This window comes from Schistosoma mansoni (assembly GCF_000237925.1).
Source record: "Schistosoma mansoni, WGS project CABG00000000 data, supercontig 0013, strain Puerto Rico, whole genome shotgun sequence".
In the NCBI taxonomy this organism is placed as follows: domain Eukaryota; kingdom Metazoa; phylum Platyhelminthes; class Trematoda; order Strigeidida; family Schistosomatidae; genus Schistosoma; species Schistosoma mansoni.
The window spans coordinates 1,229,607-1,243,501 of record NW_017386025.1 but is presented as its reverse complement, the minus strand read 5'-3'; the positions used below and the strand labels follow the sequence as shown (position 1 = coordinate 1,243,501).

At 31.6% G+C, this 13,895-nt stretch overlaps 1 protein-coding gene across 1 annotated transcript in view; it reads left to right on the top strand.

The window, feature by feature from the left end:
- Smp_058450 (protein phosphatase 1 regulatory inhibitor subunit 16a, putative) overlaps positions 1 to 13,895 on the top strand; it is a gene marked incomplete at its 3' end in the record, with an annotated part of 84,414 nt that overhangs the window by 56,575 nt on the left and 13,944 nt on the right. Inside the window, exons 5-7 of the mRNA XM_018790853.1 lie at positions 1,678 to 1,781; positions 6,460 to 6,584; positions 12,868 to 12,993. Coding sequence (XP_018645871.1) covers positions 1,678 to 1,781; positions 6,460 to 6,584; positions 12,868 to 12,993 — 355 coding nt within the window. The remainder of the gene's footprint in view (positions 1 to 1,677; positions 1,782 to 6,459; positions 6,585 to 12,867; positions 12,994 to 13,895) is intronic.

The window sequence follows — 13,895 nt, the reverse complement described above, 5'->3', positions numbered from 1 at the left end:
TGTAACTGTAATAACAGAATAAAAGTACTATAGGACAGAAAACAGATAGAGGAATATAAAATGATATTAGCAATTAGCTAAATTTCGTTTTGTACAAATGAATATACTAACATTTTTATGCTTAATTACATTTTCATGAATAAATACATTCGAGTACAAAAACAATGAAATATACATATATGTAAAACATAAAACCACGTTTGTTGTAAGGTAGAAACTCACTGAAGACAATTGGTGAACGGTTGCTCAACTTCATGGATTGGTTGAAGTTAGACATTAACACCATCGGATGCCGGCTCAGTGGTCTATCGGTTAAGTGCTCTGGCGCGAGACTGGTAGAACCTGGGTTCGATTCTCACGAGGTGAGATCGTGGATGGGCAGTGCTGAGGAGTCCCACAGTAGAACGAAAACGTCGTCCAGTGCTTCCAGGTTTTCGACGGTGGTCTAGCTTCAATTGACTCGTGCTTTCAACTATGAAAATACTGAAATCTCCACAAAACCCCTTCTGATTACTAAAAAAAATTAATGAAATGAAATCGGATCAAAACGTTTTATACCTTGCGTTTTCTCTTTTTCGTCTTGGAGAATGTTTTCGTAATTTTTTATTAAAAATAAAAAAAACTCTTTTTTTCCAAAAGCGTTTTAACTTTTTCATTATTTTCAGTGAAAATTATTGACATTTCTAAGTGTAATATTACTGATTGTAAATGATCATTGATGAATATAAAGTGTTAACAAATTGGTCATTGTATTCGACTTTCAATTGATCAATTACAAGTTCGAATGTTAATCTATCTATTTTAGATTAAGCAGCAGTACCGCTTCTAACATATATTGTGTAGATTTAAGCTGAGTTAATACAATTTTTACTTGGTAACTTAGCAGCAAAATGATAATAATAATAATATTAACAATAATATGGAATGATAACTTACCAAGTCATACCATGTACCATTGATATAATTCTTAGCCTGTGATACCGGTTAGCTAGTAATATTTCATGTGAATCAGTTTCTTATTTAATTTTTTATCAAGTTTTCAAGAATGACACCATTCATGTAAAGTTGACCGTCTATGTTTTTACAGATGATTTGAAGTTGTTTCATCATAGTTTTATCTCTTATCATCTTTATTGGTGTACGTCATTCAAAATTCCTAAAATAAAACATGCATCTGTTGTTTGATCGTTTCCATTTTGAAGGTAGTTTTTATATTATCATCAATAATTTTCCTTCTGGTACAAAGTGAACACGCTGAGTTACCATTTTCATAATCCTGTGAACACAAGGATAGCACACATTTACAAATAAACATGACTGATTTAGGGAAAGTGAAAATGTAAACCGCTGAATGTTAACTGAGTGAACTGAAGACTAAATAATCCTTAGATATCATGGGTTTGATCATAGGTATGGTGGTATGTTCGTTCTACTAAGGAGCTCTGATGAAACAGATGTTCAGTGCTTCCTGATTTTCAATGATTGTTTAAATAAAGCCACTCAGTGATGTAAAACTGGCGATCGAATTTTAGTAATTTTATTTGCGTTGATACTTAAAGTTTTATTGATGGTTGTCAATTATTTGTTTATCTCAAAGGATCAAAAAAGATAGATCTAGTAATAAATACTGGTTTTACTCCTAATATATTTTATTTTGTTTTTAATCGTTTCCTATAGCGGTGCAGATCTACTAGCTATGAATGTTGATGGTAATATGCCTTATGAATGTTGTATGCCTGGACCAACATTGAATTTAGTAGAAACTGAAATGGATAAAAGAGGTTAGTTTTTTATTGACCGGATATTTATAAATCGTTTACGCCACAAACAGATACTGATTGAGATACCATTGAATAATGTAGAACGTTAAACATTGTGTACCTCCATAGTAGCACACGTCCATGACCTTGTCATGGACCTTTATTTTTACAGAGAGTAAGTCTTCAGGTTACTGACTTGGAATCCATTGGACCAAACTTTTAATCCCAGTTAATCCACAATATAACGCAGCAATCATCCAGTCCCTTTAGAGTTCAACTACCTTACTCCCTATATGAATGAACTCTACTAGTCAGAGATGAGTCTTTAAACCAGTCACTTCTGAGCTAACAATTATAATTTTCTACAAATCTTTTGTGGAGATTGATTTCATTCATACTATTCTTCACAAACTCTGAATCCAATATGAAACTTGCTTTCATAATGTTATGTCATCCCTTTCATTTCCTGATTTTGCTGTATTTTTCTTAAGAATTAATTTTCCTATGCTTTGTTTTACACTCCCATAAACGTTTTATCAATTTCATTTATTTATCATCTCGTTATATTGATATGATATTAGTAAACTTGAACTAATAAACATCTATGCCAAGTTCTTCATACTTTAAGAATGACCGAAAATTTTTGGCTTTTATTGGTACTTCAGCTATTTTCAGCTCATGATGTGAATTGTTCTAAGCATTACAATATCCTTATATTAGGATCTAAGATAAATAAATGCAGAACATTGTTTTCCAATAAGTTTTCATCTGCTTCTGCTGTTGTAAGTTCAAACTAATTATCCATTCAGGATAACGAAGTCTAAGACAAACACATATTTTCAAATTTTAGCGTATGGATTTAGGATTATGAGTAAAATAATATTATAATGAAAGATGGATGAAGGCTAGCAGTGGAATCCAGTTTGCGCGTTCCGTCCTATTTGGGACTTGTCATCTGTATGTGTCGGAATCTCAGAGTTGATGTTCAACTGTAGTTCTAAACATCAATGGGAATTTTGATGGAACTTTGTTCTCTGAGGTGGATGGTTAGTGATGACGTCGTTCAGAATAACGATAAAAGCTCCACGACCGAACCATCCAGGTCAGAGAACAAAGCTCCATCAAAATCATCCACCTGAGCTACAAATCGTCTCCATCATATCAATGGGAATTTTCAAACAAGCAGTACAAAATGATTTTAAAATAATATTGTTAATGTTCAGATGACTAGTACATCATGTAAACGTCACCAGTCATACTTTGAAAGTACTTTTTCTTCACACCATTGAACGTTTCTCACTTCATATGAATAAACTTAAACATATATTTATAAGAAAAAGTAAACGGCTCAACTACGTTGTCATGTACATCATTTTCAAATGTATAGTAGCAAAAGGGCAGAATATTATAAATCTTACTTTCAAGACCATATGTACCAGTTAAACTTTGACTCAAATAATCTTGAATAACAACAGTTCTTGTAATAATCAGTTGATGTTATCCCTGGTTTTTTTAGACATCTGTAAGTTATATTTTTCTGGTAATAACATGATGCTTAAATAATCAAACTGAGACATACCATAATCAACTAAACTTTGTTCGTTGTTCAAGTACAGTTATACTGTAGTAATGTTTTTGCTCAGTGATTTCTTGAATCTGTTCTTAACTAAAAGTGAATTAATAATTTTGAATGGTAACCTTGATGTTTTAAGTTTATCTTACTTGTCTAAAAGAAAAATACAGTTCCGATTATTTACCATTTAGCAATGACTATTTTTTTAAGTAACAAAATCTGAGTAGCGTCTATTGGTCTACTTAAATTGACTTTACACTTAAATCATAAGCTGCATATTATTGTTAACTAAAAAGACATTTTATTTTTTATCCGTCAACTATCATCCTACTAAAAAAACCCAGATAGATTGACAAATGAGCACTTATACATAAAGTGTATAAAGCACTTACTTTTATGAATGGAATTATCTCCACCATTAGTTTATCTTACTATCAAATAAATCTTGTTTATTGATACGGTGTTCCCAAGTAGTCAGGATATAAAATGTAAACTGTGGCTATATGATCCGATTCAAACTTAAAAACCTCATCCTAATTTAATTTCTTATAATCAAATAATACATCTGTAATTTTTTTCAGTAGTGTCAAACAATTATAAAATATAAGGAGTTTTTAAGGATATTATAGTAATTCCAAAAGTTAAGATCATGAAACAATTAAAACTAGACCACCATGGTAAACATGGAAGCAGTGGACGACTGTTTCGTCCTATTGTGGGACTCCTCAGCAGTGCACATCCACGATCCTGACTCACGAGATTTGAACCCAGGACCTATCAGTTTCGCGTGCAAGAGCTTAACCATTAAACCACTGAGCCGGCATCCGATGGTGTTAATGTCTAACTTCAACCAATCCACGAAATTGAGCGACACATCCACCAATGCCTTCAGTGAGTTACTATCTCACAAGAGACCTGGTTGAACTCCACTGGTTACTACTTTTCACTAGAACTCCAGGAAATACCTCTTGAAGCCAGTCACTAGTGAGCATATGTTGATTACTATCAGAAGGGTTTTTGTGGATATTATAGTAATTTTAATAGTCGAGATCATGATTTTCGCGCGCGAAACTGATAGGTCCTGGGTTCGAATCTCCCGAGATGGGATCGTGGATGAGCACTGATGAGGAGTCCCGCAATGGGACGAAACGGCCGTCCACTGCTTCCATGTTTACCATGGTGGTCTAGTTTCAATTGACTCATGATCTCAACTATTAAAATTATAAAATACCTTTTTTAGATCACTTAGTACAAAATTTCAGGCATTTTCGTGTTTATTTGCCTATTCCATGACTATACTGATTTACTGAAAATTCAATAGTTAGTATTAAACAGTCTTTTCAATATCTTCTGTTAGATAGATGGAATAGGTATTTAGAAATTGAAGAACAACTGTCTAGCTATGTGTTTTCAGGTAAACTAGGCTAATCAAATAACTTGTTAATAAGAGAACAGAAAATGTAAAGTTTAGCTCAATCGATTAAACAAACCTAACATCTTAATAAACAGATAGATACAAGGTAACATGAGTTTTTTGTATGTTTGTGTGTGGCGTTGCGGGCATGCTGGCTTTCAATTGATTAAATGTTTTGTATTTTGTTTCACTTACTTCATATGATTGGCTGGTTATGTGAGCATGTACACATATCATATAATCCACCTTTCTGTTTGCTTAACGTGTACACACATTCATACCTTGATACCTCTAGACACTTATGCATAAATAACTGAATTTATGTGTCTGATGGCTTAATTAAAACACTCAATCGATTTCAGACGTTTTACTGGTAATGCGCCATTTTAGATTAAATTTCAGAAAAATGGAATGTTGATACAGTTTATACGGTAGTCATATGCGACGAAATTCACTATAGGAATGATCGTTTTCTGATTCGTGTACACATATATACCAGTTAGAAAACTTATACTATGTTATAATAGACACTTTTGATTTAACTCATGAAGCGATTTTATGAGGAACGATTGAAACCAGAGAGCACTAAACAATCGTTTCCCTCTAATTAGAAACTCTTTGGAAGAATGCAACAACAATACAACCAGGAGTTGAAATTTAGTGCTCTTGGCGAGCTCCTTGCCATTGAATCACGGACTTGATATCAGTAGTCTGCATTTCCAACTTCAATTGGTTCACAGTAAAACACGACATGATTAAATTCCAACAGTTACAACCAATTATTAAAGTTGTAACTGCGGGTCACTAAATTTTAACCATGCAATCTCAATGTAAGGTCTTTGGAGCGAAACCTGAAGGTCTTAGGTCTAATCTCTGATGGTAACATGGGTGAGTAAATCTTAATAGGACTATAATCAACTACGTGTTCAATACTATCTGACTTACGGTGGCTTCCAAAATGATGTTATTTGATGATGAAAACCAGTCATAAATAAAAATTGTTTCCATAACCACTTAAATAAAAACATTTTGAATTAATGCCAAAAATTTGATTTCCTGATTTAGCTGTACTGATCATCAATGAGTTTCGGGCTCAGAAGTACAAGAATTTTCTATCTTTCAGCAACTTTTATTACGTGAACCGGGTTCATGAAACTTAGTTATTTGCCAAAGATTCAATGAAATATGGATTGTTTCAAAAGGTTAATTAGAAAATAGAACTATTTAAGATAGGTCATTGTGTATAATATTGTATATATGTGAATCCCCTCCATTCATACAAGATAACCAGAATTGAAATTAGATTATGAAGTGAAAAGATATTAGACAGGATTCGAAAATGTGGATAATCTGGTTTCGTCTCACTAGTTTGAAAGTATTGTTTGTGACTGTCCAAGTCTGCCATGAATGCTCATCTCTGAGGAGTCTTTGGACTGGATGAGACAGCTGTTTGGTGATTTCTGATTTTCTATGCTTCTCTAGCTGAAGTCAGTCTGTGACGCAAATCTACCTTCAAGATAGATTTCTTCATAAAAACACCTAATTCCTATATATGCTTTCGCAGTTTCATTATCAGTAAAGTGACATCTCATGGAATCAAATCTTGTAAAAATATCACCTTCCTAAAATATCCTTTACATCGAAAAACAACAACAAAAAATGGGAGAAAAATAAAGATTTTGTTAATATGTGTATTTCTCTTGTTCTAAAAGGCATAACACAAGAAGAAATAGATGATTGGCATCGTGTGCCAGAATGTGAAATGCTTGCAGATATGGAAGCCTTATACAAAGCTGGTGCAGACCTTGATCGACTAGATGCACAAGGAGCATCTATGGTGAGTAAAGCTAAGTAGCCTCAGTTTCATTATTTTATAGGGAGATGAGTTGATTTGCAGTTAAATTATCATTATCTTTTAAAGACAGAAGAGTAGGTTTATAAAATACTGATATAAAGTGGTTTATCGATATCAATTTACGGTTGTTATATATCACATATTCAGATCCTAGAAACACTATTCTTCAGTTAAAATATCGAAATAATTGTAATAACCTGAATATCACTTCACTACAATGACCGAGTGACCAATCAAATCAAAAGCATTTTAATGATGTTACTGGTGTTTGAATTTGTCACTGCATCTATGGTACAAAGAATAAAAACTATCATTTCACATTTAATCAATCCAGAATCCAGATAAACACTTTCATTTGTATTACAACATCGAAGCTAATAAACAACTGGAAACTACTACTTAAAACTACTGAGTTATCCATTAATGATTCATATTTACAACTTCAATAAATTCAAGATATTGTTTTTATCATTGATTAAAAGCGCTATGAAATATTTACTGTTCCATTAGTTCATTAGAATAAAATTTTGTTTAACAATTAAATCAATTAACATGAACTTTTGATACGTTTCTTTATACATTTTAATTGCTAATTAGATTTCACCTTTAAGTTATTTGTTCCCAGTTTTGTGTTAGATTATTTGTACATATTTGTGGTAAACTATTTTCAAAATAGAAAATCATAGTTGTACATAGGATAAAATATCGGTAACTTTATTATTGTGTTCACAAATATGCATTTCTCGCTCTGTAGTGAACGAGAACACAGGCGGAGACAATCTGAATACAACACTACAGAATCTCTTAGTAAAATTTGTGAACTATACAGTAAATAATTCATTTACAAAATGTTCATCAATTTTCTCAGACTTGATCGTTCTTTCATTTCCATGCCAATCACTCATTGTTCTCATTTTCTCCTCTTCAATTTTCTCATCCTTCTGCCACCAGGCATTCCATTTTCGACTGGTGATACATGCTACTTATATCTGTGGACATCAGTAGCATACACCACACCTCCAGTAAGAAATAAGACATCAAGTCACTGTTAAATGATTTCTCTTTTCTCCCGTAATTCACTCACCAGTTATATTAACATTAAATTTTTAATTGAATTCTAAAAAATAAATTTATCGAAATTGAATAGCCGACGCTTTAACGGGATTTCCATATTGTAGTGGGATGAACTGCTCAGATCTATTATGATTTGAATATCATGACTTATTAATCATTATTTAAGTAATTGATATTGTTAATAATACTAATGATAAGCTGTATCTCTTCTCAGTTAACATATTCCGTATGTTCATATGAAAGTTATCTTGAAAATTTACTAATATTGTATATTTCAGTAGTATTTACTATTGTACAATGTCTTTATTGTTTGAGTATGTATATTCATGAACGGTTTACACGCTTTCTTTCTTATCTCAACAATGAGAGATATTTATAGATACAAACTGAAATACGGTTAAATATAAGCTAAAAACAATAATAATACCGATTCCACATATATATATATATATATATATATATATATATATATATATAATTAGGGCTCTAATATATTCATTTTGTTTTGTTATTGTCATAGCACACGATCCGGTTATGTTAGTTTACATTCATTCAAGAGTTTTTTCAACCTATCTAAATAACGTTAAAAGATTTGGTCATGGACAAAACTCTATTGTTAAACATCGCATATAATGCTTACATTTTATGTTTATTTTAAAGTCGATAGACTGACCACAACGTGATCGTGAGGATAGTGATATTTACTAGTCAAATAACCTACCCACTAACCATAGCTCACATACACTTGCGCATAACCTACCGTGCAACCAATGAAACATCTAGTTATCTGTTTTGCTTAATATATTCATTACTTTCGATTTCACAAATTCATTCTATCTTTTCTACTGCAACTGATACTGTTACCATTTCTACTGCTTTGGGATTTGTTTTGGTAACTTCATCGCGACGTGCCCAGATGGTATGGAACATGAAGCGATGCACATTTTTGCCAAGTCCTGTGCTGCATATGAATGACTGAGTGACTTTCTATTCGCGTGCAAAGATATTTGGATACAGTTTCATAAGTACCAAAACAGTGTTGGGAAAGTCTACTGACAGAAAAGAATTAAAGTTCTCAAACATATGAAAACCAAAAATAAGAGAACAGTTTTATTTAGATTGTTATACAAATGATCAGGAATCTTTCTGGAAAATTATTAATAGAATGGTATGAATTTTTAAGTTATAAGGACTAAGTAAATCAAACCTGCTTATGAAATTATTATTAAGGGGTTGTGGAGATTAATGACTTTCAATAAAACCGTGAACCCATCGAAGTAAGATCACTGTTACAAAGCTGAAGGCAATAGACGTCCGTTTCTTCCTAATATGGTGCTCCTCATGAGCGCACACTGAATAGACGGCCGTCTAGTCTACTAGCTCCGAGAAGAAATTTCCGAATTTCTTATGAGGAGCTGTGATCAGTAGGGCTAAATCATGTCGAGTATAAGGCAGTTGTCCACTGAAGACAATGGGAGATGGTTGCTCAGTGTCATGTATTGATGAAGGTAAAACATTATTACGTTGGATGCCGATTCAGTGGTCTAGATGTTAATCATTCATGCTCAAGACTGAAGGTCATGACATGGCCTCGACTTTCGCATACAGGATTGTAGATGTGCACTACCGAAGAACCCCATATGATCGCGCTATCATATGTGGAATACAATTTTAGATACGATCAAAGATATTCAAACTGTCGCAATTGATTTATTATTTCCTTTAGCATCATAACACTATTCATCTCGACAGAACTAAAGGACACGTCCCTATTCATCATCAATTATACAAACCATTCAATACTTACAATGCATCAAAATCAAAATTTAATTCAGTTTAACTAATTGTGTGTATCAACATATTTCCGGAGAAGTAGGCAAACAAGAAAGACCTCCACTGGGATCATCAGTATCTGGATTAATAACAGAAACAATAATGAAGAGATTAAAAGCCTTAGTCTTACCAATGACTAAATCGAATTTGGATACTTTCTGCAAATCACACATTTGTCATTACTAGAGGAGATCAGCTGAAAAGTATCCACAGTTTTGTTAATGAAATTCACATTAGTAACAGTATCGAACATCAAACTACTATATTCGAATGTTCTGACTACGATAGATAATATAAGAAAACTCGAGACTCAGAAACTAACTTATCTCTATCAAATCCTCATTTGGAAAAACAATAACTCATAAATTAAGTTATATTCTTACACTGTTCAAATTAGCAAGGATATAATGCAGCATAACCACTATATGGAAGATTAAAACAAAATATGTAATGGATGGGTTTCGTAAAATAGCTACCCACAAAAAAATTATCAGGGAACAATTATCAAATTTATTGTCATAATCAGAGTGATAATCATCAAATAAATAATACTATCCTACATGAATATCATCTCCGAAACCACAAAAGATTTATTAGAACTCATACAGAGACAGGTATAGCCTACAAAACCACGAAATCTCTCCAGTCAATATTGTGCAAGTCAAAAGAAACAACAGTAGAATACAAGCCAAATAAATTACAAAAATCCGAAGAAATACTATCTCAGACTGAGTACCTACTATCTTCATCTGCGTAAACATCAACTAGCTGATAAACGCTACGACATATCTTCACTAATATCAATATATGAAAACAATGACAGATATGAATTTCACCAGGAAAACTATTAAAAATCGAACAGAGGAGTCACAAAGAAAAGTATGGGATTTTTAGAATCTTGATACCCATGATTCCTATATAATGATCACGTTAAAACGTATAGTAAATAGGATACATTTATTTATTATTTATTTATTTAAACACATACATATTGGTACAAAGGGGCACCAGATACATATGCACCACACAAACAATGGATTGAAGATGGACTGGAGATCAGTCTCATAATCCATCTTTTCATACTAAAATATAGTAGGGTTTTGTAACTTTTCAGTATGAATCCACTATTTCCATTGACAATTGAACAAGTGTTCAAAAAATTAGCAACACTATTAAAATGAGACATTTTTCAGTAAGAAAAAAAGGTATAATAAATAACACACATAAATTGTATTTTGAATTTCAGTTGTTGTGGTCCTCTTAAGTTCAACTATGTTATTTAAAAGCTGGTTAGAAATAATTAGAATTTTGTGAGTTCATGGGTATACAGAACATATATACATTTCCTAATCGTATTACTTGGTATTTAATCTATTTTTTTGTTTTGCAAATATTTCTGGAAAAAAAACTCAGTTTATATGTTTTCGAACTTGAACCATTAAGTTGTGAATGATACATTTTTCTAAATATCGTCGTCAAGAGAAATATTCGGAAACCAGTAGCAGTGTGGTATATGCTACTTATATCGACAAACACAAGTAGTATGTAATACCAGTTAGAAGTGAAATGTCTGTCAGAAGAAGGTTGAGAATATCAAATTGAAAAGAACAGGAATGTAAATAAAGAGTAATGGTAACAACGATAAGAATGAAGGAACGATTGATAAGGAACGAACAAAAATGAAGTGCAATCGATACAAAAATGCATGAACAATGAAATCACAGAAGATGGATTGATATTTGCAGAAAGAACAGTCAAGATTGAAACAATTGATTGTTATTTTGCAAATTAACTGTTGACTGTATAATTATCAAAATTTCGTGAAATAGTCTGTAATTTGTGCTTAAATATATTCGATTGTCCCCAGTTGTGTTTTGTTCAATATATTCAACTTAACAGAATAAATTGTCATATCTTAATTGTCAAATTATGATGAACATAATTGTTGTTGTGTTTCTTGAAGTAAAAAATAAAGAATTTTTTTAGTTTTTTTTCGTAACTAAAGATAATTACATTGTATCTATCGAAATAAATAGTTGTGTTTACCTGACAACATTCAGTGAATCTCTATGGTTGTTTGTGTAATGCTTATTTTTTCAAATTTTATTCATCATTAGTTTGACTACAATTCTATTTTTATAGTTATTTCTGGCTTCAGCCTACATCCCATCATTTATTCTGAGTTATTTTTTCACTGTTCCAATTCAGTTCTTTTTTCTGATATAATGAATCTGTTAATTAGATTTTTGTAGACGAAAATAAAGAAAAAATTTTACACGCCCTAATTTTTTTCTTGTCTTATTTTTTATTTAATTTCTGACGGAACTGAAGCTGTGTGTTCTGAATTTATTGACTACCTATAAGTTAATATTTTCTATGTAATGAACAAGAACAGAAAAGAAGACTTGGTAGGTTGGTATAAATGAAAGACAACGTATCTTGTTACGAATCACTATATAATAATGGCAGTAATAATAATAATAATAGTTTTATGGTTCTCATGGGGTATTCAAAAACAGTAGATTATCCTGAGCGAAACTCTGTTCTTGATAACTGCCTTCTTAAATGATATTTCAAATCTATAAATAGTAGGTTTTGGACGTAGTTTAGTCGTAATCGGTGCTGAAAATCACTATATAAAAAGACAGTGGCTTTCACACTTATTTACCTACAACTTAATTGATACATTTTGATAAAATTATAAATTAATCACTGTAGAACAAGATGATGAAGTAATTGAAAATAACTGTCCGCTCGGATACTACTTTTTTTCGAAATAATTATAATTTTGTGAGTTCATGAGTATGTATATATTTCCTAATAGTATTACTTGGTATTCTATCTATTTTTTTGTTTTGCAAACATTCCTGAAAAAAAATCAGTTCACATGTTTTCAAACTTGAAGCATTAATTTGTGAGTGATTCATTTTTCTACATGTTGTCGTCAAGAGAAACATTCGGAAACCAGTTGCTTGTTATTTACAACATAGCATAATTTTCAGACTTCATAAGAGTTCACATTCACAGCTCTAAAATTTGAAACCATCCAGGATTTCTATTTTTCGTGGAGAACACAATATCTTTACATGCTTAAACGAGAATTCAACGACTCATATTTCTAGTTTTATTCAAATTTTCAACATAGTGCGACCACCAACCGATTTTACTTGTAATAACTATCTTACAGACAGTATGTTCTCTAGCCTCCAACACTTCACTAGTTGATGTCAGCTAATGACGAAAGCAGTCTTCTTATATAATTTTTAGTCAATATTATATTTTAAATAATTGTTTCATTAACTTAATTTTCATTTGTTTATTATCTTAACCTTTAATATACTTTTTTTGTTTGATAAAGTTACACATCGCAGCTGCTAGTGGCTTTGAAGAAGTTGTTTTGTTTTTGTTAAAACGTGGAGCGAAAATTGATTTACTTGACAAAGATGGTTGGCAAGCTATACATATTGCAGCTTGTTGGTGTCAAGTAAGTACATATTATTCAATATACAAATTATGCTTACTCATGAGTAGCTTGTAGATTTATATAATTTGTGAAATCTGAATCTTATTACCTTATTTTTTATTAGGATCACTAGCCGATCTAAATTAAACAATCATTAAAGACTTTAAAGCATTGAACAGCTATTTTGTTCTGGTATGGTGCTCTTTAGTGATGCACACCCACAACTCCCTGTACTGAGAATAGAACCGTAGACCTTCGGTCCCATATACGAACGCTTAACTTTTAGACCACTGAGTCCGGTATCCAGTGGTGTACAAACCTAACTTCAGCCAATCTACGATACTAACCGACTATTTTTTCATCTTTGGTCGTTATTTACTTCACACTCGACATAGTTGAACTTTAATGGTAAGAGCTTCTCATTAGAAATTCAGAAATCTATTGAAGCCAATCACTAGTGGGCACATGATAATTATCGACTTGAGAAATTCTGAAGGTTATGTTTTCTGTAGAAAATAAAACAAAATATGTTGTTAAGACTTTTCATTTGAATTTTATTAACTTTGATCATTGCCTAAGTGTCCTTGTTTACAATGTTTTCATATAAACCATTTTATCGCTGACAGACAACAGTTGTTGAAATTTGATAACTTACAAAGTATCATTTATATTTTGTTTACTTTCTTATGAAATTTATATGTAAATTGAATAAAGTCATAAACTTTCAGTTTTGTCATCGTTTCTTAAACTAGTTTTGTTATAATATGAAAGGTAGAAATATCCTCATTCTAATTTTTGAGGTCTTTCATACCACAACAATATACATTACATTAAAAATCTAATTAAAATGTACTTTAATATGACAAGATCTATTATCCAATCAGACTATATTTGACATTGAAAATAATCTTATCTTACACCTA